Source organism: Astyanax mexicanus, chromosome 13, assembly GCF_023375975.1.
Source record: "Astyanax mexicanus isolate ESR-SI-001 chromosome 13, AstMex3_surface, whole genome shotgun sequence".
In the NCBI taxonomy this organism is placed as follows: Eukaryota; Metazoa; Chordata; class Actinopteri; order Characiformes; family Acestrorhamphidae; genus Astyanax; species Astyanax mexicanus.
The window spans coordinates 37,514,581-37,538,753 of record NC_064420.1 but is presented as its reverse complement, the minus strand read 5'-3'; the positions used below and the strand labels follow the sequence as shown (position 1 = coordinate 37,538,753).

The window sequence follows — 24,173 nt, the reverse complement described above, 5'->3', positions numbered from 1 at the left end:
AAAAAATTAAGAGACCACTTGAGTTTCTGAATAAGTTTCTATGATTCTGCTATTTATAGGTATATGTTTGAGTAAAATGAACATTCTTGTTTTATTCTATAAACTACAGACAACATTTCTCCCAAATTCCAAAAAAGATGCAGAGCTTTCAGACCTCAAATAATACAAAGAAAACAAGTTTATAATTATAAAATTTTAAGAGTTTAGAAATCAATATTTAGTGGAATAACCCTGGTTTTTAATCACAGTTTTCATGCATCTTGACATGTTGTCCTCCTCCAGTCTTGCTCACTGCTTTTGAATAAGGCTATGCTTGATGGCTTGTGATCATCTTTCTTCCTCCTGATTATATTCCAGAGGTTCATTTTAAAGTGGTTTCTTATTTTTTTTCTAGAGCTGTATATATCTGCAGATGCTGATGCTGAAATACACATTTATAGAGAGAGACTAGACCCCCGGTATGACTTTAGAAACATATGTGACTACATTTTAGCTTTCAATGAACCTGTAGTAAATTCATGATTAGAAGAGCACTGCTGAGGTTAATGTGTTGCACTGTGTTGGTTTGTCGTCTGGGATATACAAATTGTGTTAAATATTTTTATGGTACATTTGTAATTGTTTTTTTTTTTTGAGTAGCAGTACAACAGTACATTCATGCTATTAAATATGTTCAATGATGGAAAAAGCGACAAAATGAATGACCTTTGAAAAAACATGTTCAACATTTATTTTGTCATTTTGTTCAGTTTTTGGTTTTAACCCAAAATGTTAATTTCAGTAAATTTGTAGCAGAGCCCAGAGATGCTTCTCTCTTGGTGGCCTGTAGAGTCAGTGCTGGTCAGCTTAGTGACTCGTCTGTCTCCCTCGCTCACCCCTCCCTCTTGTTGGTTCTTTTATCGCGGCGGCGACTGTTGAGCCCACATCCTGTTTGAGAGGCACTAAAGGCCATGCCTGGGACACTCAGCCACAGGCTACAATCTCTCTCTCTCTTCTTCTTCTCTCTCTCTCTCTCTCTCTCTCTCTCTCTCTCTCTCTCTCTCTCTCTCTCTCTTCTCTCTTTCTCTCACACTTAAACTATTCTCACACTATGGTTTACTCGTGTACACACAGACACACAAGTCCTGCTACTCCCAGCCCTCACACATTCTAACGGCCGGCTACAGTCCAACTCCTTTCTGCAGCACTGCCGCTCCTCACACACACACACACACACACACACACACCGCACACAGGCCACATCCTGCTCTTTGGCCAACACGCAGGCCTCCACAGTACTGTTAAAAGTCATGCTCTGAATATTTATTCTTTTGGCCTGGGATGATTCGCGCGGGTATTTTTAATGGCTGCTGTCGACTAATCCCTGAGTTTTATTGTTGGAACATGTCTGCGCCTCTGCTTGGAGATTTATATTAATAAATTTATTTATTTTGCAAGTAGTGTAGGTTTCGTAGCTCCTCAGCCGAATATTCTTATTTAGATTTGTCAGTAACTATAGAGGTTGGTTCTAGTTTTATATCATCATTTAAGTGACTAATGCATTTACAAAAGGAAGACGTTTTGCCGTGGAAAAGCAGTGGAAGTGAGGTTTGTATAGTGTTTATATATGTTGTTTGCCCAAATTGTTATGTTTTTGAAAGCTGTTTATTCGCATTAAGTATGGGTGTTGATTAGGGATAGGACAATAATAAATATGTGGTATCATATATTGATATTTTTTAAATGAAACGGGTGCTTTAACTCCCTAAGACCCCCCCTGCCCAATTTGACTTACTACAGTTGCTGCTTCATTACCACATGGTGGCGCTAATCGAATAAATAGGGTAAAACTGTGCTGAAGGATATTGGTTGTCATATTCTGTGAAACTGACTCCTGTATTCCTGGTATTTGATTATTAAAGGTCTCATTCCATCGTTTTTATATTATTTTTAAAATGTCTATTTGTGGTCTCTAGTATGAATAAATGCCATGTGAGCTGTTTTTTGTGAGAAAAAAGTGCTTAGGTGTTTCTATTTAACCCTGCTTTAGATCACTGAATTACTGGTCTCTGAAGAAAGAAAGGATTTGGCTCTTGCTCATAAAAAAATCATACTTGCAAAAATATCAACTCTGATTGGCTAACAGCACTGCATCAGAGAACGCCTACCTGCCCTCCCCAAACACAGTCAGTTTTACAGCTCTAAAACTCAAAGGACAATGTTTTCAGAGATCAATCTTACTTATAAAGATGGTGATTTGGTGCTTGGGCAGTTTCACAATGTGGAATCCCCAGAGTCGCTCTATATCAGAAAATCTGACGCGAATGGCACCTGCTTTGACCGGTGCTCTGTTGTATTGTGCTGCCTTGTCAAACCGTGCTTCCCTAATGTGTATTTAAGGTCTCTGTTAAACGCAAAATCAACCGGCGATCCGATTTAAACCTACAGTTAGTAACACAAAATAACTAACGCTAACTAGCATTAAACAGTAGCTGTAAACAAAAGCTATAAACGGAGTAAACAGAGCTGTTGGCTCCTCCTTAGCTATAGCTCCTTTTGCTGTAGTCCTGGTTCAGCGCTGCCTGTGGGTGGTCCTGAGGCGAGGTGGGCGAGGTCATAAACTTACTGGTTGACGAAGGCTTCTGAGCCTTTCCTGATCGATTTGTTTTTCTGAGATTTTTCTTTTTTAGTAGCTACTGCTGACAAGGGAGGCTGGAGAACGTTTCAAATGCAGCATGTATATAAAACTCAGAGACCTATAGTATTTCATAAAGAACAAAAAAAAATGATTTTAGCAGAAAGATTATTTTGTCCTCTTTTCAGATTGTATACCACCATTATGGTGGACAACTTATCGTGATTTCATATTGTGAAATGCCTTTGATTCCTACTTCTCCTGTTGCTATAGGTTTCCACTGCTCTGTTTTGTTACTCTATAGAGTGTTTAGAACCAAAATCAACTTTATAGTGGAATAGAACTGAATGTACTGATCCTTAATCATGACCTCTCTTCCTCTCTCCCTCTTTCTCCTCCTTCCAGCTCAAAGCTTTCCTGAAGAAATGCAAAGTGGCCAATTATTGCAAGCAGATTCGCCAGCTGCTGGAGAAGGTACAGGAGAACTGCAGCCACATCACAAGCCGGAGACAGAAGGCTGCTTTTGGCGTGGCTGACACTATGGCTGTGGTGAGTGTTGAGCGCGTGTGTGAGTGTGAGCTCGTATGTGTGTTCGCCAGGCCATCGGCCTGATGCCCCATTTGAGGCCCTGATGCCTCAGCCCTTAAACACACTTCTGGCTTTTCCGTCAGCGAGAGCGCCATACCGCATCGCTCTGAGTTTATACTGTGTGCTCTTGCGCGCACACACAGTAACTCCTGTGCCGTGTGTATTTATAACACATTATGGTTAATTCGGTTTGGCCTTTTACACCTGCCGCCTTGATATTTCTAGCTCACCGTGTCCGGCCGCACACATGGGCGGGGGTTTGAGGGGGTGTTGGGGGGGGGGGGGGTGTTCTCTGCATGTTAAAGAACGACAGAATATATGTACACAGGTCAATGCCTTTATTCTGTTTGGACAGATTGCTGATGCAATCTTGATTTTTAGATTTGCATTACGGTGCCATTAAATATAGAATAAGGTAGAGCTGAACTACAATTCAGAATACAGCTCTGAAAAAAGATCACTTTAGTTTTTGAATTAGTTTCTCTCATTTTTCTGTTTATATGTAAATGTTTAAGTAAAATGAACTTTGTTGTTTTATTCTATGAACTACTGATATTTCTCCCAAATTCCAAATAAAAATATTTTCATTTAGAGCATTTATTTGCAGAAAATGAGAAATGGCTGAAGTAACAAAAAAACTGAGAGCTTTCAGACCTCAAATAATGCAAAGAAAACAAGTTCGTATATATATATAAAGTTTTAAGAGTTTAAAAATCAATATTTGGTGGAATAATGCTGGTTTTTAATCACAGTTTTCATGCATATTGGCATGGTCTCCTCCACCAGTCTTGCACACTGCTTTTGGGTAACTTTATGCTGATCCTGGTGCAAAAATTTAAGCAGTTCTGTTTGTTTTGATAGCTTGTCATAATCCATCTTCTTCTTGGTTATATTCCAGAGGTTTTTAAATTTGGTAAAATCAAAGAAACAGATTAGAATTTGTTTTGATAATTGTGCTACACATATTTTCAAAATGTCATTACTCAGACACACAGAATGTAGAATACACTGCAAAAAAAATGTGGTGTCATCAACTATTCATGATAGTTGATAATCCCACTCAGAAAACAATTAGCCTATTGGTTAATATGCTTCAATCCTGTGGAGGTTGGCTGTTAGCAACCTATCTAATTCCCCCAACAAATTGCCCTCACATCCATTTCTCAGGCAGAAGTATAGATACTGGTGTTTAAAAATAATTTGTAGAAGTTGAAGCATTTTACTCCAGTAAAAGTGTAAAAGTATTCGTGGAAGTATTAGAACTTCATTACATGACACCTCTGCCAATTATTTAAATAAAGCAATTATCAACCAATTCCGATAAGATTTCGACATTAATCCCAAGGAAGTGTCTCGTATTGATTACATTACAGCATTTAAGCCGAGCACAAAGGGCAGAACACCAAGTTCTGTGGTCTGGCAACACAAGTGTGTGATGAACGTCACAGGCTGTGGCTTTTACGCTTTTACGCTGATGTCCGTAATTTTTGAGATTTAGGGTCCTCTCTGGTAAGAATGGGTAATTGCACCGAGCATGCGGAAGAATCATTTAAAACTGGGCGGGTGTGATACGGTCTCCTTTCAGAGCAAATAAATATACGGTTCCAGGTTATGTTCAGTCAGAAACTGCACTTCAACCACACACTTTGGTTTTATTATAAGTGAATGAGCAACTGAGCTCTGAGTTTCCCCTACTGAAGTCTCCATTGCTCTACCAACCACTTGCTTTCAGTAAAACTGAGCCGGATCCTCTTTCAGAGGCTGTACGTGCGACGTAAGTACATAAAGACGTGTGACGTGGCCAGAAGGCCTCATGCGAAAAGCGACCCGACACCCCAGTTTTTAGAATGAATATATTAGACTTAGCAGTGATGGTCATTTCAGCACACTGGTACCATTAAACATTAAACACAATATTTTATTCCTTCTCCACTCAGAAATGCTTCTGTTTTCAGTTTAGAAACAAAATAATAGAGACTGGCACTTTAATTTGGCTATATCTTCCAGCACTAGAACAAAGCTAGTATTCAGTACGTGTGTGCTCATCTCCATTTATTTTATTATTATCCTCCTTAAAACCTCGACTGACCTGCTTTTCACTTTGGATCCAAAACCTCTGTCAGGACCAGACGCCGTGACCTTGTCCGTACAGACGGTGAAGCAGGGAGAGGCCAGTTTTAGTCGTAAAAAACATTTTTTAAAACATGCTGGAGTCCCCACTGCTCCGGCCCATACCACCCACCCACAACAGCCTCGCCCAGCTTCTCCATCATGTACAGGTGTCAGCTGGTCCCAACCACCACCCACAGTCTTCCACTGAGGAATGTGAGTGTGTGTGTACACGTGTGTGTGTGTGTGTGTGTGTGCGTGCTTGCATGCCCTCCTGCATGACTAGTCCAGCCCGTGGCTACTGGCTGTGGTGATCATCTCCAGACAGGCAGGCAGGCAGGCCGAGTGGTAAAAAGGCCACAGCAGTTGAGATTGACCCCCTGGATCAGTAATGCGTATTGGAGAGCTGCAGATAATGTGTAGGCAGATGGGTGGGGAAGCTTACTAACAGCATTTCACTCTGTGAGGAGGAGTACACAGGATGTACAGAAGCTATCAAATGCTTCATCTGGCAGCCTTTCATAGTCTTACCCTGCTACCCTGCGCATACTTTACATGCAGGGCCAGGGTAATGCTGATGGGCATGGCTGAGCGAAGTGGAAAAAAACAACACAAAACTTAGAGATTTATACAATAGTGTTCGCTGACCACAATATTGCCCATTGTGTTTACTCCATAAGGAAAGTCCATTAACGTAAATGAGATGGTACGCAAACTTTGTTAAAAAAAACAAAAAAAAAAACAACGTATATTCCAATGCCAATGTCTGAATATTCCTAACATTGAACGTTAATGGAGAAAATGCATTATTATTCTATAATATTATATTATGTAATATTATATTAGCGACAAACATTACAATGGACATCATGTACCGTAATTTTCACAGTATAAGGCGCACTATATTATAAGGCGTACTATTAATGAACGTATATTTTCAGGTCTACTTTCATACATAAGGCACAATGGATTATACGATGCATTTTAAGAGACGCTATAAGGAACTTCAAATTCAGCAGGTCTCGCCCGCTGGGTGGTGGTGGGTAATAAACTAAGTTAAGTAAAGCTAAGCTAAGTAACCAAACTATAATAATAAAAAAAGACTTTCTTTTAAAGTCAATAAAGCGCTGGATGTAAATCTACTCAGATTTTTTGCCTGAAAACTATTTGTGTGAGTAAAGTGCTTTCATTTATTTACAGTAAGCTTAGATTTCTGAATTTCTCCAGTACTGTGCTACACTGAGTAATCGTAAGTGTTCCGCTAAGCCAGGGTGCTATCAGCTAGCGGTTCGTCCTACGTAGCTTGTTTAACACGGTAAACACATACTCACCTCTGAACGGCGGAAGAGCTAGCACTGTGGTTAACGGCTAATGCTAATGCTGCTCCTGCAGTGTTAGCCGGGGATAGCAGCAGGCTACAGGCCGATAATACTCACCACTGAATGGGGAAATGATGGTTAGCAGCTAATGCTAATGCAAATCCAGCCCTGGTGCTGGATAACTAAACTGAAACTCCTGTGTAACGCTGTGCTTCAGCAGAGTGGCTTTACTGCGCCTTACAACCTTACTGATAAAATTCATGCATAAGGTACACTGACTATTTTTAGGACAATTAAAGGATTTTATTAGTGTTTTTTAGTTAGTTTTGCTGCACATAACACTAATTAAGACCTGTTGTCCATCAGAATTGACTATTAAGCAACCAATAAAAAATATTCAAGCCAGTGAGACAGTAGCCTACTGCACAGTAACTGGGGATTAGGGCATAGCAACAATATAGGCGTGCGTGCGTGAGCATTATCCTACAGAAAAATGCCAGTTGGAAGCCCTGCCATGAGAGGCAGCATGTCCAGTGTATCAGTGTAGGGGAAAACGATGGGTACTATGTAAAAACTTTCACATCGTCAGCTAGAGTATTAAAGTATCAAGTTCCTTTATTCAATCTCAAGCCTCTGCCTCTGATACTGGATTGAAAAACAGCATCTTGATATCCTTATTTATTGGTTTCTTTTGCATTTTCATAATATCCTTAAAAAAATATTGATTTCAGTAATAATCGTTTAATTGTCCAGACATAGTGACAGCGGTGGTTTGGGTAAAGAGAGTTAAAGGGAAAAGATTGAGACGGAGGGACGAGTGTATTGAGGATGGCGTGACGGAGGCAGAGAGACGCTTCCTCTCCAGGACGAGCGCCACGCCACATCCATCTTCATCTCCACTCTCATTCGTCACCCTGCCGGAGCTCACCCCCTCCCTGTTTCCCCTCCCTCTCCTCTCCTCCTCCTCCTCCTCCTCCTCAGGGCTGATAAATATTTAAGACCGTTTAAGAGTGAAATGAAGGAGGGTTGGGTCTCTCTCTCGTTCTCTCTCTCGCTCTCTCTCTCACTGTAATGTAGAAGGCTCCGGAGGGGAGGGGAGGGAAGGGGGTGGGTAGGCGGACAGGCGAGGGGAGCTAGAGGCGGCTCAGTGCAGGCAGACAGCATGGCACCGCTCCGGGGCGCGTCTGTCGCCGGCTCCGGGAGGCAGGAGAGATGTCCTTCAGTGGCCCGCCTGGCACAGCAACCTTTTCAGCAGCTCCGTGTCCTGCGCTACCACATCAGGACATCATCTTGGCCCCCTGCCCCGGTGATCTGTCCAACAAACAGCTGAAATTTAATTAAAGCCACCTTTGCCCCGTCCCCACCCTGCCTGACGCTGGTAGTGCATGCTTGTCCAGCTCTGTAGCTCCCATCATTTATTCTGCCTCTTATGGGTAATGAAACTGCTAGTTTTTAGCAGGATATTATTAAAGATGTAAAATCTCGATGTGGTCATCATAATATATTTTTACTGACTGACAGCTGACAGAGTTTTGGAATGGGTTTTGTATTTACGTTTTTTATTTTTTTATTTTGTTGTATGTAGCATACATGCATTAAGGCTGTGTGTTGGCAAGAACAGGAATTACTATTTAATATACAACAAAATATGTTGTGATTTATTTAAACCAATATTAAAAAGTCATATTTAGAATTATAATCATATGTATAAAATCTAAACATTTTTTTTTATATAACAGTACGATCTAACAAATAAGTACAACACATCTAGTGGGCAAGATTTAAAGGGCTCATTCCATCGTTTTTTTTTTTCTTCAATAATTTTAAAATGTCTAGTTGTGGTCTCCAGTATGAGAGAGTTTTTGTGGGGGAAAAAGTGCTCCTGTGATCCGGTATAACACAGCTGACCTAGTCTTAGGGTCTCTATAAAATGCAAAATCCACCGGAGATCCTATGCAAACCTATAGTTACACACAGATGTGGGTAGTCCAGTTCCAGAAAGTAAAAATCCACCCAGGCAGTTGGAACAAAACAAAACTTTTCTGATTGACTCATTTTTCTGAACGTTTTCTTTTACTAGCTACTGCAGACAATGAAGAATGAGGAACCATTTCATGTGCAGTACAAGTGCAATCTTTACATTAAATTATTAAATGAAAATCAATACTGTGTTTTTAAAAAAGTTTCAGTACAGTATTACAAAACAAAATAATGCAATACTATATGATATATCTATATTTTCTTACACACCTAACATATGCACTTCTTACCTTCTCACAAATTGTAACATTTTTGAATGATAAATATGTAACTGATGTGAATCATGGAGTGCTGGTTAGTTTGTCCATTTGGGATGGACAATGGTTTAAAACCTGGTAATGTAGAATTAATATTTAACCTTCTTCTAAAATTGGTTTAGAACAATATATTACAACAATATATTGTCCCAGCAATCATTGTGATAAACAATATTATGTTGTTTTCTTTGGGGTGGCATAACTGCTGAAAGGGTAATGTGACAAATGGCAACTATTACTTTATTAAGATAAAAAGTCTTGTCCTTGAAATCTTTTTTTTTTCTTCCTTTTATCGTAAACCTGTACCAACAGTGCTAAGTTAAAATGCTATATCTGTAATAATAGAGCCTTTCTCTTCATCTTCACATCTGTCCCGCTTGCTTCAGGAGGTTTGTTTTCAGAACTGGAAGAGCAGCTCACAGTCTTTTCCCTGTTTGATCGTTTTTCACTATCTGACAAACCACTGCAAATTGTAATAAATAAGTTTAGATAACTGATGACGGAAGCCCTGATCTATTATGGTCTATTGGATTTGGAGGTCAGCTAATCTTGTTTGACCTGATCAATATCTTCCACAAAGACCTTTAAAGGGAGGCTGAGAAAGATCCTCTTGCCCACCTCCCCACCCTACTAGCTTCCTCCTTAAATAAAATAAATAAAAACAATACATATGTATAAACACTTTTATATACATTTAGTATTTATCTTTTTTTATTCCATCATCTTCTAGCCTCCACACATGCCCAATAAGCCTTCCATTTTGTGAATTATATGTGAATAATAACTGTTATTTATTGATGCTAGCCCTGTAGTTGTATAGGCTCGGCTTTGATGTGTTCTTCACGCTGTGTTTTTGTGCTTTTGCATCAGGTGGCTTGGGAGAAGGAGGTTGCAGAGGAAGGAACGCCTCTCACTAAGTACTACAGCCAGTGGAAGAAGCTCCGAGAGAAGGAGATTCAGCTGGAGATTTCTGGGAAGGAAAGAGTGAGTATCGCCAAACTGGCCTTCACAAGCAAATCCACCCATTCCCATTCACACACCAGTTCAAAGTGATGAGCAGCTCCAAACACTCCACATGTTCAGACTTCTGATGGACTTTGACAGCAGAGTCAGTTTTGGAGCTGCACTCTGATTTAAACTATGAAGAAATAAGCCATTTGATCAGTAGCTGCTGTGCTTGATTAACACACTCTTGCAATGAAAAGATTTAAGTGATCGTTCCTGGTCCTGCAGTAAATATAGATGCACACTTGTAGGTAAAAATAAATATGTTGAAATAAAAGGATAGCGTGCTGTATTTTGGGGACTACCAATATAGTGCTTCTTCTTAAAAAAATAAATAAAATAAAATTTATTTTTGATTTTTAAGTTGTAGGTAAGGGTTCAGAGTAGATAAAGCTTAGAGCAAGGACACACATTGTCATTAATATAAAGCACCACAATCTGGTCCGTGAAATAATTTCTATCTAAACTTCTTGTTAAATATAACACACATGCAACTTTGACATTTTAGATGTTGAAAATGCCTTTAATGTAAATCATGGAGATCTGATAATGTTATAAATGGTTATTATAAAGCATTAAAAAATAACATTAACAACATTTACAGATTAATCAGTGATCACGTTTAGCAAGCACAACAACCAGATATGTAACTTTTATCTGAAATGAATGTTGTTAATTTTTATGTCTGTGGCTGTCATAACTTTTATAAGAATTATGTACACAAGTGGCAATCACTGGGCCCAAGCACTGATCTTTATTAAAGCTGATGTCTGTAAGTTTTGGGATTTGAGGGATTTAGGGCCCTCTTTGGTGAGAGTGGGTAATTGTACCAAGCATGAAGAAGAATTATTTTAAACTGGGCGGGTGTGATGCGGTCTCCTTTCAGTGGGTATGAATCCGATTCCAGGTTATGTTCAGTCAGAGAAAGAGCACTCAGTCAGAAACTTCACTCTTTCATTTCTTTGGTTTTATTATGGGTGAATGAGCTACTGAGGTCAAAGTAGTTCCCCTTCTGAAGTCTCCATTGCTCCACCATCTGCTCACATTCAGTAAAACTGAGCTGGGTCCTCTTTCAGAGGCTGTACATGTGACGTAATTACACAAAGACGCGTGACGTGGCCAGACGAACACCAGTTTTTAGAATGAATATATTAGGCGTAGCAGGGATGGCTGTTTCAGCACACTGGTACCACTGGTAAACACAATATTTTGTCCTTTCTCCACTCAGAAATGCTTCTGCTTTGAGATTGGGAAAAAAACGGACTGCAACTTTAAGGAGTCAGTATAGAAAAAATCATTGGCAGTCTTTTAGACTGGAATTATTTATAAAGATTGTAAGTTTCAGAAGAAGAAGAAGTAGTAGTAGTAGTTTAGGACTATGCAAAAATGCAAAATATTAGGCCATTCTGGAAAAAAATATTGAAAAGCTTAAAGTTTAGGAGGTTGTATATGAGCTTTTACAAGGCCACAACACTCATAGATGGGTAAATCATCCAAAATATAATAAGTTAAAATGTCATAAGGCATAAAATACTAAACATCTACACAATATTAGTATATATGGTAATTATTCTTTCCTATTTTATGTAGATGCATGCCTAAATTGGAGGAATGGTGGAATATGGCAATATGGGAACCTTTTATAAGACAACTTCACGGTAGCTACCTGACAGCTGACACCACTGTAAAACCATTTAAAAGGTTTATTACACCACAGTTAGTTCTGACCCTGCAATGTGATTGGCTGAGAGAGAAACGTTCTGTGAGTCCCATTATCAGCCAGTGTAACCAAAGCTCTTCGTTTTGCTCAACGTTTTGGGTGATGCAGCGCTTACAAGCCAAACACTGCCGCTACAAACAGAGCAGTAATGGAACTATTTTAACTCGTGAAGTTTTTATAACCAAACAGATCATATTTTCTCATCCACTTTAACACAAAATCTTTCAATAGAAAGCAATAATGGAATTTTGGTATAATTTCAATAATACACTTGAGGTTCGAGTGTATTATTGCTTAATTGCAACCAGCACAAGTTGTCATACAACTGTGTTAAAATAGTATTAATCAGCAAAAGCATCCTTTAACTCCTTTATTCCTGTGTGAATAAACCTTTAAATAAATGATTACATAAGTTTTGTCGGTTTTCCTGAAAAGGTTATGTATAATTTATGTAGCTTTATGACCTCTTTATTAAAGACGGTATAATGCTGAAATATCTAATAGAGGATCAGTATGTACTGTGTTAGTATATGCTGTGTAAATTTGTATAATACAGTGTATTTATGTATATACATGTGGGCCTGTATGTGTGTATATATAAATAGATATATGCAGTGTATGTGCCACATAAGAACCCACGTCCTGACGCTGGTAAAAAACCAACCTGTGTGAATATGTGCACGTGCCTCTGCGTGTCTGCCTGTGTGTGTGTGTGTGTATGAGAGCACTAGCGTTGGAGCATGTCCATAGGGAGATAATGGAGATGACACCAGGCGGAGTGTTGGCGTCGAGGAAGCGGCAGATTGGCGGAGGAGGCGGACGGGCGGGTGTGTGAGGAGAGCGAGGGCTACAGGAAGAGTATTAGAGTGCTCAGGGCAGCGGCCCAGGCTTTGATCCACAGCCCCACACCCGGATCTGATTACTCCTTCCTCCTCCTCCTCCTCATGCCACTGGAGCTGCCTGCCGCCACCTCCATCATAGTGCTTTCGTAAAACTACACACACACACGCGCGCGCGCGCGCACGCACACACTGGATTTTATATTTTTTTTCTCATGGAAAATATGGGGAAAAAAAACGTTAATTTAGTTTTAAAAAAAAAGTATATATTTTTTAGCCTTGCTCTCAGTTTGTTTAGCATCAGGCACAAAAAGTATACGTATTTATGCAGATTTGGAAAAAAGTCAGAGACCACTCCAGTGTCTGAATCAGTTTCTCTGATTTTGCTATGTATAGGTATATGTTTGAGTAAAATTAACATTGTTGTTTTATTTTATAGACTCTGGACAGCAGAAAATGAGAAATGGCTGAAATAACAAAAAAGATGCAGAGCTTTCAGACTTCAAATAATATATATATATATATATATATATATATATATATATATATATATATATATATATATATATATATATTTTTTTTTTTTTTTTTTTTTTAAATCACAGTTTTCATGCATCTTGCCATGTTCTCCTCCACCAGTCTTACACACTGCTTTTGGATAACTTTATGCCACTCCTGGTGCAAAAATTCAAGCAGTTCAGATTGGTTTGATGGCTTGTGATCATCCATCTTCTTCTTGATTATATTTCAGAGGTTTTCACTTTAGGAAAATCAAAAACTCATTATTTTTAAGTGGTCTCTTATTTTTTTCTAGAGCTGTATATGTAATAAATTAAGCTCTATTAATAAATTAAAGAATAATGTTTAATGTAAATCAAGAAAAACAAGTATAGGTCTAATTAACTTTTGAGTGTTTTTATTATTATAAAATTATATAATTTTCGTCAGTTATTGGTTGGATCCAGTTTGTTTTAATCTTTTCTCTTAATTTTTATTGTTACAGATGGAAGACTTAAACCTCCCTGAAATCAAGCGCAGAAAGATTGAGGAGAAGATTCATCAGAAGATTAAAGATAAGAAGCAGTTTAGGGATCTCTTTGACTCAGACAGCGAGTCAGATGATGATCTCGTGCGCAAGATAAAAGGTACCATTTTAACATTTCATCTACGCATATCTTGTGCTATCTTGTTTTACTTTCTCATTCTCACTTTTTTTGGGAATCCACTGATAGACTATGTGCACAGATAAGGCATTGTATATGTATGATATGTATGTCTCTGTTTCTTCTAAGTTTGTGAATAATATAACAGGTGATAAATTTAACATGGTTATAATATTTTTAATTAGTATAGTGTAACATAATTGTGAATAATAAGGACAATATCTTCTCGGTTGTCCTTCTCTTCTTTGGCTCAACACACTGTTAACGAGAAAAATAGGCAGAGTAATGCTCCCAAGACCTGTATAACACTGCATAACCATAGTTTGTCATATTTGTATGTAAAATGCTGTAATAATATTTTACAGTATTAGTCTACATGCTTTTTCACTTAAGCTTGTCCAGCTTAACCCTGGTGCTGATTTTTTTTTTATTTTATAAAAGGTCATCTAATCACAATTACTAAAACTCCAGCCCAGTCTTCCTGTCTTCCACACCCAACAAGAAGGAGAGAACTAAGGTTTACAGAGAGAGGAGAGGAAAAAAATAAAAGAAATATAGGTTAAATTGGTGCTAAATTAGATTTGTCGTTGTACAGGTTTACAGTTGAAAATAACATTTGCTCACCGATGTTGGGATCATACTTTAACACACGCAGGAACTTCATGACTCTGAGCACTGTTCTATTCATCAGCACGCCACAAAGCGTCATGCACCATTTTGTCAGCCAGTTGATACTTAATGTGACAAGTGACTCTGATCAAATTTTTTATAACTTATTGTATATGTGACTTTTTTAGGTTTTAAAGTCAAAGCCTCTCCTTTGTTGCACTCTTGTTATTGGACAGGGTTCTGCAGGTTCCTTAAAACATCTTAAAAGTTTTACGTTTTTTTGTTGTATATAAAAAATCTGAATTTAATACAAAGCTTACTGATTTAATGGCAGACTGAAGTATGATACTGAATAACAGCATTATTTATGGTTCAGAGGGGAACTATTTTTTTAGGAATGTTGCTTTTTTTAGCTAGAGTTTACAGTAGCTTAGAATAAGGGTAGGAATCATAGAGCATCTCAATACGATATCATATGATTCTTTGTTAATAAAAGCGATGATACAGACAATAATGTGTTACTAAAGAGGGAAAAAACTCCTAAAAAAGCAAATACTAGGAATTAAGGATTTATTGGTGTCAATTTCACAGAATTTAACTCCAATATTCTCCCTGTAGGTTTACTCTATTCATTTGATCACTTGATTAGCGCCACCAGTGATGGATTAATGAAGCAGTAACTTTAGAAATCAAACTAGTAGCGGGCGACTCTTGGGGAGTTTAAAGACCTTTTGGGATAGTTGACGCCACTTATTGATAATGAATTGCAAATGAAAATGACTCTATATATATATATATATATATATATATATATATATATATATAGCAGTCTCAATATTTTGTACCACCCCTAGTTTGTAGACATAGAGAAACTCTAGCTAGCTCTAGATGTGCGTTATTTGAAGTGTAGAAACTATTTGATTGGTTTGTGTGCTAAAACATCTTAAGAAGTCTTAAAATGTAATTTCACGATATATGAAGATTTTAAATCACTGAAGATAGACAATATATCGTTTTTTTTTGTTGTTTTTTTTTTTGTTCTCTGAGCTTATGCTTACAAATTATCCACTCCAAGCTAAAGCTGTGGGTCTAGGGTAAGGGAGTACACTGATGCTTCGCTCTGGTTTCCTGCAGTGCTGCTCTTGGTCACTGGGAGGCTGTAGTCTTCAGTCCATTCCACTGGTTTGTCTAAAGCCCTTTCAGTCAGAAGGAAACTTCAGAAATTCAGGATGAAGATCAGATTCACTGTTATAACTGGACTGTAACCAGATCATTAAATCATAAATGCATGAATTACAAATGAAAGAATAATGCTGACTTAATCTCAGTGACTTAATCTCAGTGATAACTCCAGGAACTCTGTGCTTATTTGCTGATATTACTAGAACTTCTGCTCTTTCTCCCTAGTATCAGACTCCAGCCATGAGAAATATTTTCCATCTTCTTCAGTGTGTGTCCAGCCTCTCCTGCGGGCTGTCTGCCTCATATGTCTGTATGAATGTGTGTGTGGCTGTGTGTGTGCGCACATGACGGAGTGTGTAGGGAGGTCCAGCTGTCTGCCCTTCCTTCTTCTTCTCCTCTCCTATTTAACCCCACCAAATCCGGAGTTCCGCACTGGGTCATGTGTCGGACACACGCCACCCTTGCCAAATTCTGCAGCTTACGGCCGACAGCCGCGCAGAAAGAAAAAAAATAGGGTCTCTTAGAGGTGGGAGGCAGCGGGAGTGTTTTTTCCCCTCCTTTTTTTTTTTTTAAACATCTGCTATTCATTGTGCTCGCGCACGCTTTCTCTCTCCCCTCTCGCACTGTTTCGCAGGAAGCGTTTTTCTTTTTGCAGGCTTGGATCCCAGTGGGGGTTTGTAATTCAAAACAGTTGACTGGAAAGATGTTAGCGGTCGCTCCCTCCGCACGAGGCTTAACTGCCCCCATACCCTCAACCCATGGTCCTGCAGAGAACACACACATGGGTGCTCTCTCTCACAAACACACACACACACACACACACGTGTTCACCTTATTGTGCGTTTCACAAAATTATAAATATTCCATAAGTTTTTCAAATAAGATACTAATTCTGTAGTGACCTGTAGAAGTGTGTTTAGATTAAGTTTGTAATCAATATTTTACTGTTAACAGTAGTAAAGCAACCGATTTGCATGTTATGCAATATGGACAAAAGTATTTGAACACATGATTCATTGTTTCAACTTTAAAATCAAGGGTATTATAAAAGAGTTGATCCTGCTTTTGTTGGAGTAACTGTCTCTCCTGTCCAGAGAAGAAGTCTTTCTACCAGACTTTGGAGTATTGTGCTGATGATGTGCAGGTGTAAACATAAGGTATCCGCGTGGCCTCCATCCACATGGTTGGACACGTGCTTGTAAACGCCTGTGCCGGACGCTGTGCACAGTCCAGCACAGTTTTGCGCAGATATTTCCAGTTATAGCTGAATTCACGCTTTTAATTCCAGAAAAACGCTCTTATTTACCTTTTAAAAAGCCATTTAAATGCCTGATTAAAGGGCAGATTACTGCGCTGACTCAGCTCTTGATCGGTCTGGATGCGAGATAGCACGCAGGTGGGGGTGGGACTGGTGATGTCATGGGCCCTGTATTGTTTAATATCGCAATAAATATTGTCGAAAAAAGAACATTTGATATGTAAAATTTTTAATGTCGTGCAGCCTTAATACATTGTAGAAAATTTTTGGACTGGCAGAAAATGGGCAAATTTAAGGATCAACTGGGTCCTAGAACCTATAGGCATCTCTAAAATGGGCAGTCTTGTAAAGTGTTCCCAGTTTGCTGTGATCATATGGTCTGATAAGGGACAACCAGCAACAGGTTAATTGGTGCTCAAGAGCACGCTATGTGATCCTGGCCCAGGAGGAGACCCCCTGTGTGGTAGTTGCCTGGTCTGACACAACACCGTAAAGTAAGGGGGGTGTTGGGGACCCCCCCCTCTTCCCCGTGGCGTTGATGACATTTCCTTCAGCTATACTAACACTACTCAACTCTTACCTCAGACTTGACGATTCTGTGCTTGGGCAATTTCACCATGTTGAAGCTCTAGAGTCGCTCTATATCATAAAATGCGACACAAATGGCGCTGGCTTTGACCGGTGTTCTGTAGAGTTGAGCTGACTTGGCAAACCGTGCTTTCGTAGTGTCCTCAATTACTTACACAAGATAGCTAACGCTAACTGTAAGCTCCACCTCGGATCAGCCAAAGCCAAAGTCGGCGAGGCCATGAAGTCTCTCTGATCAACTGAGGCTTTTCTTTTCTAAGCTACTGCAGACAATGAAGGCTGAAAAACATGTGCAGCATGAATATACATTTCAGAGAGACCTATAGTATTTCACAAAACAAAAAAAGTGGATTTTAGTGCAAGGAGACCTTTAAATACTATACAAAAATCTAGATTTAAGTTCTAGATTTTAAAAGGTTTAATAAGGTCCTCTAATCAGCCCGGCCAATGCTATGACATTCTGTCATATCGCCCGCCTGCATGATGCAAGTGGTCGAGAGGAAGCTGAGAGAATAGAGCTAAGCTGTGTGAGAGCTTTCCAGTGGGGCCTCTGACAACAATTAAAGCGTGTGGGGTCTCCCGGAGTGAGCGACTGGCACTGCTGCAGGAGCCGCTGCTGACTGCCAGCGCGGAGGCTGGAACAGAGCGAAGCTGCGGAGGAGTGAGGCGAAAGCGGGACGCCGTCAGTCCTGAGAGAAAGAGAGGGAGGGAGGGATAGAAGAGGCGCTATTTAAGGACTCCACGCACATTCATATACTGTCTCAATATTTACATTCTTCCATCGTAAGCCAGGTCAGCGGCACTTCTGGCGCTCCACTCGAGGCTCGGCTCGTTCCGCCGCTGTTTATGTTCTTAAAGGTCATTTTGAGCCCAAGCCAGGAGAGCGTGAGTAAGTTGGGCTTGGATCGGGCACGGCTATACGCTCCTTACTTTACGGAAGAAGCTCAGTCTGTTGATTTTAAGAGGAAGTCTTTGTTTAGCCGAGCCAATCTTGGACAGGTTGTAGTAGTTGTTGAGTTGCGGTATCTCAGGTTCCAACTACCTCTGATTTCTGTAAATAATAATTATTTTATCAAGGGTTTTTCTTTATTTTGACCATGATAACAGTTAAAGCTTTTTCCTTTTTCGCAGAGTTTGACCAGTTAGAGTACAGACAACATTCCACTGCTCATCTTCTTTAACTCTCCTGAACATTAGATTTATTTTTTTTAATTTTAAGACCCGAGGCCACAGTGAATTATTCAGTAACCACTAACTGTTAAATACCCATTATGAATTATTAGTCATCAACTATAAATTATTTTGTAAGTATTTTGAGGTAGCGTCCATTATGAATTATTTTCCAGATCCACTATAAATTCATTAACCGCTATGATTTACTTGCATATGCCATGAAGTACCATATTGAGTGTCTACTATAAATGATTCAGTATACAACATAAAGTATTGTGTACAGTAACTATTAATAAGTACTATGAATCATTTACTATCCACAATGGATAATTTAGTCTCCACTATTATTCAGTATTCTCCATTAAGTATTCAATATGCAGTATGAAGTATTCTGTTTATTAACTTCTAATTATTTAAACTTCTGTCAGCATCCACTGTGAATTATTTAGAATATATTAGGGATGCATTAATACTATTTGTAAGCATTTGTAAGCAAGTATTTTTGTATTCACTAATACCAACAGCTATTTAGAATTAAGCAGTCAGTAGTATTATGTAATAATGTGCAGTAGTGCAAAGCAACAGTTAATTTGGTCATTTTCAGTTTTGTTGTGATATTTAGATTATATAAACCTTATTTAATAAAATGTTTTCAAATAAATATGTAAAAGAAACTTAAGAAGTTATGCTTAGATAAAAACAGCAGCTAGTTTTACTTTTTGAACACTAGTTAATTTCTCCGGTGTCACTGTGTGATGTCAGGACCACATCAGCCAATCAGATGAGACTTTTAGGAAGCACGCAGGGGATTTGAGCTTGGGATCAGCCGGCACCATTAAAAAGAAACTAGCCCACCTGAGCTTCACAGCTTTTTAATGAAGTACTTTATAAATACTATACTATTGGCTGAGCTGTTGAGGTTAGACAGTTGCATTCTCTTTACTCTCTCTCTCTCTCTCTCTCTCTCGCACTTTCTCTCTACTCGCTCGCTCATGCTTCCAATCTCCCCTGCTGTGGACCTGGAATGAATATATATATATATAATTCTCGAGCAATGGAGTTGTCTGTTCTATAGCGCAGCAATAGGATGCTAGCTACCGGATGTTTGTATCAGGGCATCTTTGGGGGAGTATTGGGCCTAATACCTATACCTGTATCGGTTTTCATGCATCTCTAGTTTCTATAAAATATTCTGTTTAGTAGCTACTAGAATCCACTTTGAAGTAATATGTTCAGTGAGTGCTAAAATTAAGTAGGATCCAGTATGGATGATTCAGTATCTAGTATGAAGTTTTATGTACAGTAACTACTAAGAATACTTCAGTATCCACTATGGATAACAGTTTAGTATACACTATGATTCATTATGTTTAGTAACTGCTATGCATTATTTAGTATCAAATGTACATTTAGTGTATATTGTATTATTCAATTCGATATTCACAATGTCCATTATGTCCAATGACCAAGTATTCCCAAAGCTTCCAATTTTTTTTTATAATTATTTTGTTTATTTTTTTATTTACTTTGCAATTTAGTGAAAAATCATATGAAGTTGAGTTTGAAATGCCGTTTATGCAGTTCTAGTTGAGCAGTCATTCATAGTGTTGCTGCAGATCATGCTTTACCTATGGACCTATAGACCCTGTAGACAGTCTTTCTCTAATCCTGTGGTGTGTTTTGATGGTTGTGACTGATGTGAAGTGTGCTGCTGCTAATCTGCTCGAACCACAGAAATCTTTGTGAACTTTGGTTGCTCCCCAACTTCTGCACATCCGCTGAACTCCTGCAGTCCACGTGTTGGTCAGGCAGTGGAGCCTGTGTTATTAAGATGCACGGCGTGCTCGTTCAGGAACGCACACGTGGTGCTCAGCCGTGCAACGCTCTCCTCTGGCTGCAGACTGGCACGCCTCGCCGTGCCTCTGTGCTCTCTGGCTCCTGGGTGCTGCTGGGTAATTAGGGGGGAGGGAGCGTCTGGGCTCCACTCACCTCCCAGGCAGCGGCTAATCAAATCCCACTTCAAAGCCCAGAAATATTCTCTCTCTCTCTCTCTCTCTCTCTCTCTCTTGATCTCTTTTTCTCTCTCGCTCTTAATGTATGTTTCACTCGCATGAGAAAAACAATTGATACTACATAGTGATGATCGGTGATGAAGCAGCACTAATGCATGGAGACTAGAGTGTTCAGAATGTTGTATTTAATTATTAATATTATGATTATTAATCTGCTGCTGTTACTATTAATGGAATAATTTGGACTCCACAAGAGTGCACACAAAAATGATCAGAATATTAGTAAATGTTAGTATAAGTATTAGTAAACACAAGGTAACCGCATGGCCTCCATCCACATGGTTGGGCACGTGCTTGTAAACGCACGTGTCAAAAGCTGTGCACTTGAGTCCAGCACAGTTTTGCACAGAAATTTTCAGTTACAGCTGAATTCACGCTTATAATGCCAGAAAAACGCTCTTATTTACCTTTCAAAATGCCATTTAAATGCCTGATTAAACAAGACGATTACTGTAGTTTTGCTGTTTTCCTCGGGTTTTGAGTGCTCAGCACTCACTCAGCTCTTGATCGGGACCAAGACAGTGGGTAGGGGAGGGGCTGGTGACGTCAATGGCTGAAATAACAAATCAAAAAAGATGCAGAGCTTTTAGACCTCAAATAATGCAAAAAAAAAAAAAAAGTTTATATTCATTAAGTTTTAAGAGTTCAAAAAATTATGTTTGGTAAAATAATCCTGGTTTTTAATCAGTTTTCATGCATCTTGGCATGTTCTCCTCCACCAGTCTTATACACTGCTTTTGGATCACTTTATGCCACTCCTGGTGCAAAAACGTAAACAGTTCAGTTTGGTTTGATGGCTTGTGATCATCCATCTTCCTCTTGATTATATTCCAGAGGTTTTCAGTTTGGTGAAATCAAAGAAACTCATCTTGTTTAAGTGGTCTCTTTTTTTTTTTTTTTTCCAGCGCTGTATGTACATGTGTAGTAACTGTACTAATTTCTAATTTAATTTTGAACTATATAGTGACAAATACCATAAACCAAACTTATTTGTCTTTTTCTTTTCAGATGCTGATGAGGTTAATGAAGGCCTTGAAGACCCCTCAGATATGAGTGGTGATGATGATGATGAAGATGAGGATGATGCTTCAGAAGGGGAGGGAGACTCAGGTCAGTGGTTTGATTAGATTTATTATTTTTTTTATTTGTTCAGTCATACAGTAGAAAGCTATGCTGGCATCTTTCCGTAGGAAAAGCACAGCACCTAGCCCAACCGGTGAAGTGAGAATGCCTTTGTTTTGAGGGTGTGTGCGCGTGTGTGTGTAGCTCTGTGATGGGAAATATAAAGTCCTCCACAGACGAGTGCAATTCCCTGTGGAGTCTCTCTCCGTTCAGGCTCGGGGCTTCTGCAGGAACTTTTATACAGTATTAGTGGGAGAAGTCTTTCATTCCTGCCTGGGTTTGAAGCTGCTGAACCTTAAAGCTTCACAGCACCCAAACCGGGGAGAAGGCGAACTCTCCGGTTCAGCGCCGCTCGCCTGTTACGCTCGTATACAATGTGAATAATCAGAGAAGTGGATGTTTTGGAGTGAGTGTCTTACTGAATCAGAGTGTATTGTGAGGTCTGCGTTTGAGAGTAAGGCTGTAAGATTAATCAGTTTTATTGGTATTACGATATTAGTTTTTACAATTAACACTTTCAAAGTGGGGCAGTAACAGTGAAGATCTGTGATTGGACAAGGTAGAGCAAGTTAGAGGTCAACTGTGAATGCACACAACAAACTACGTTTAAACCTAAAAAAAAACCTTAAGGAGGTACTTTTACATTTACTTAAAGGAGAAATCCAGTGTAAAATAGACATGTGTTGATTTAAAAACAAGAAAACGAGTACAAACTTTTGTTCAATTGCCCACCTTTGTTCACCCGCAGCATTATGAAATTCCACGCCTTTTGTCAATGCTTCCAACAGTCTTACAGTGCAAAGATAGTGGCATAGTGTTGCTCATGCAAAGATGGCAGACGATCTTTAAATTAAGTAACGATAATAAATAAGAACATGCATAATCAAAAAGCAAGGTTAAGGGAACAGACTGCAAAATATATTCTGTGGAAATGCATGAAGTACTAAGTTTAGGTAGCTAAAGCGAGCTAGCTAACATACTAACTTTAGCTTTTTGCGGCAAGGTAGCCAACATACTAACTTTAGAGACAAGCTAAAACAAGCTAGCTAATGTTACCAGGGATAGAACTACGGTTAGCGGAAAGCTAGTTAACGTTACTGGCAAGTTAGCTAACATACTAACGTTAGCAGACAGCTAACTGGCATTAGCAGCAAGCTAGCTAACATACTAACTTTAGCTAGCTAAAACAAGCTAGCTAATGTTACCAGGGATAGAACTAAGGTTAGCGGAGAGCTAGCTAACATTAGCGGAGAGTTAGCTAGCATACTAACATCAGCGGAAAGTTAGCTAATGTTACCAGGGAGAGAACTTAAGGAATTATGACTACATTTTTAGGTTTTACATTATATGTATTAAGATCTTAAAAAGGGGTCTTAAAAAGCATTAAATTTGACTTTTAAAATGGTGCAAGAACCCTGTATTGTCCTTGTTGGCTTTAAATACTTTGTCTAAATCATGTTCACACCTTTTTCATCTGATCTCCATTTTTCTTCACAGAAGGCAACGATGATGAACCTTCTACTTCAACCAGAAAAGCACCCAAGCAGGTGTCCAGCAAGGATCTGAAGCAGCTGGCTGAGGGAGATGAGGACATGGTGGAAGACCTGGAGCTTTCTGACCTAGACTGAAGGCTTCACTTGGATATAAATGCAAGCAGAGACTGGACTTGGAGATAGTTTGATGCAGAGATGCATCATGTGATTTAATAAATATTACAGGTGTCTTTAGGATCAAAGCTTCTATATTTCACATTAATACACAAGATGTGTATTTGAGTTCTGAATTTTTACATGCCTCTTCAATGTTGTATTATATATATTGTCTAAACAATATATTGTGAACTATGTGTAAAATCACTGTGTCTGGCATCTCATTTTATCACTTTAATAGGTATTATACATTAATCATGGTGGAATTAAGTGTATCTCAGTTTTAGGACCTGTATGTACTACAAAAACATTTTTGTCCAGAAAAGATAAGTACAAACTAGTGAGATAACTAATGTTAGCAGCGAACTAGCTAACATATTAATGTTATCAGGGAGAGCACTGACCTTAGTGATGAGCTAGCTAACACACTAATGTTACCGTGGAGAGAACTAAAGCTAACGACAAGCTAGCTAACCTTAACGAAAAGCTAGCTAACATCAGGGATGAGCTAGCTAAAATACTAATGTTACTGTGGAGAGAACTAAAGCTAATGACGAACTGGCTAACCTTAGCAACAAGCTAGCTAATCTTAGTGACAAAAGTATCACAGAATCATAGTATTGTTACTAACATTGTCATAGTATCATCAGTATTAGATGCCCTGTGATTTCCACCCATACAGTATTCCTCACGCACATATCCCACAGGTCAGTGCAGCCTGTGTCATGGTCATGGTGCCAAAGGTCATGGTACACTACAGTAGTTCCTGTCCTGTGACTTTTGGCATGGCGGTGTAGGTCTCTTTATTTTGACTCCTTAATAATAATCTATATATTTTAGAGTGAAAATATAGACAGTGTGTTTGA

At 38.9% G+C, this 24,173-nt stretch overlaps 1 protein-coding gene across 2 annotated transcripts in view; it reads left to right on the top strand.

Moving 5' to 3' along the window:
* The window catches only part of noc2l (NOC2-like nucleolar associated transcriptional repressor), a 46,719-nt gene extending 23,205 nt beyond the window's left edge, over positions 1-23,514 (top strand). Inside the window, exons 15-19 of one of the 2 annotated variants that reach the window (XM_015605084.3) lie at positions 3,020-3,163; positions 9,798-9,911; positions 13,495-13,636; positions 21,545-21,646; positions 23,159-23,514. In XM_015605084.3, the coding sequence (XP_015460570.3) occupies positions 3,020-3,163; positions 9,798-9,911; positions 13,495-13,636; positions 21,545-21,646; positions 23,159-23,286 (630 nt within the window). In that variant the 3' untranslated portion in view covers positions 23,287-23,514. Of the gene's footprint in view, positions 1-3,019; positions 3,164-9,797; positions 9,912-13,494; positions 13,637-21,544; positions 21,647-23,155 lie in introns of both variants that reach the window. The other variant, XM_007246280.4, reaches the window with a different exon arrangement.
* Positions 23,515-24,173: the final 659 nt, after the last annotated feature.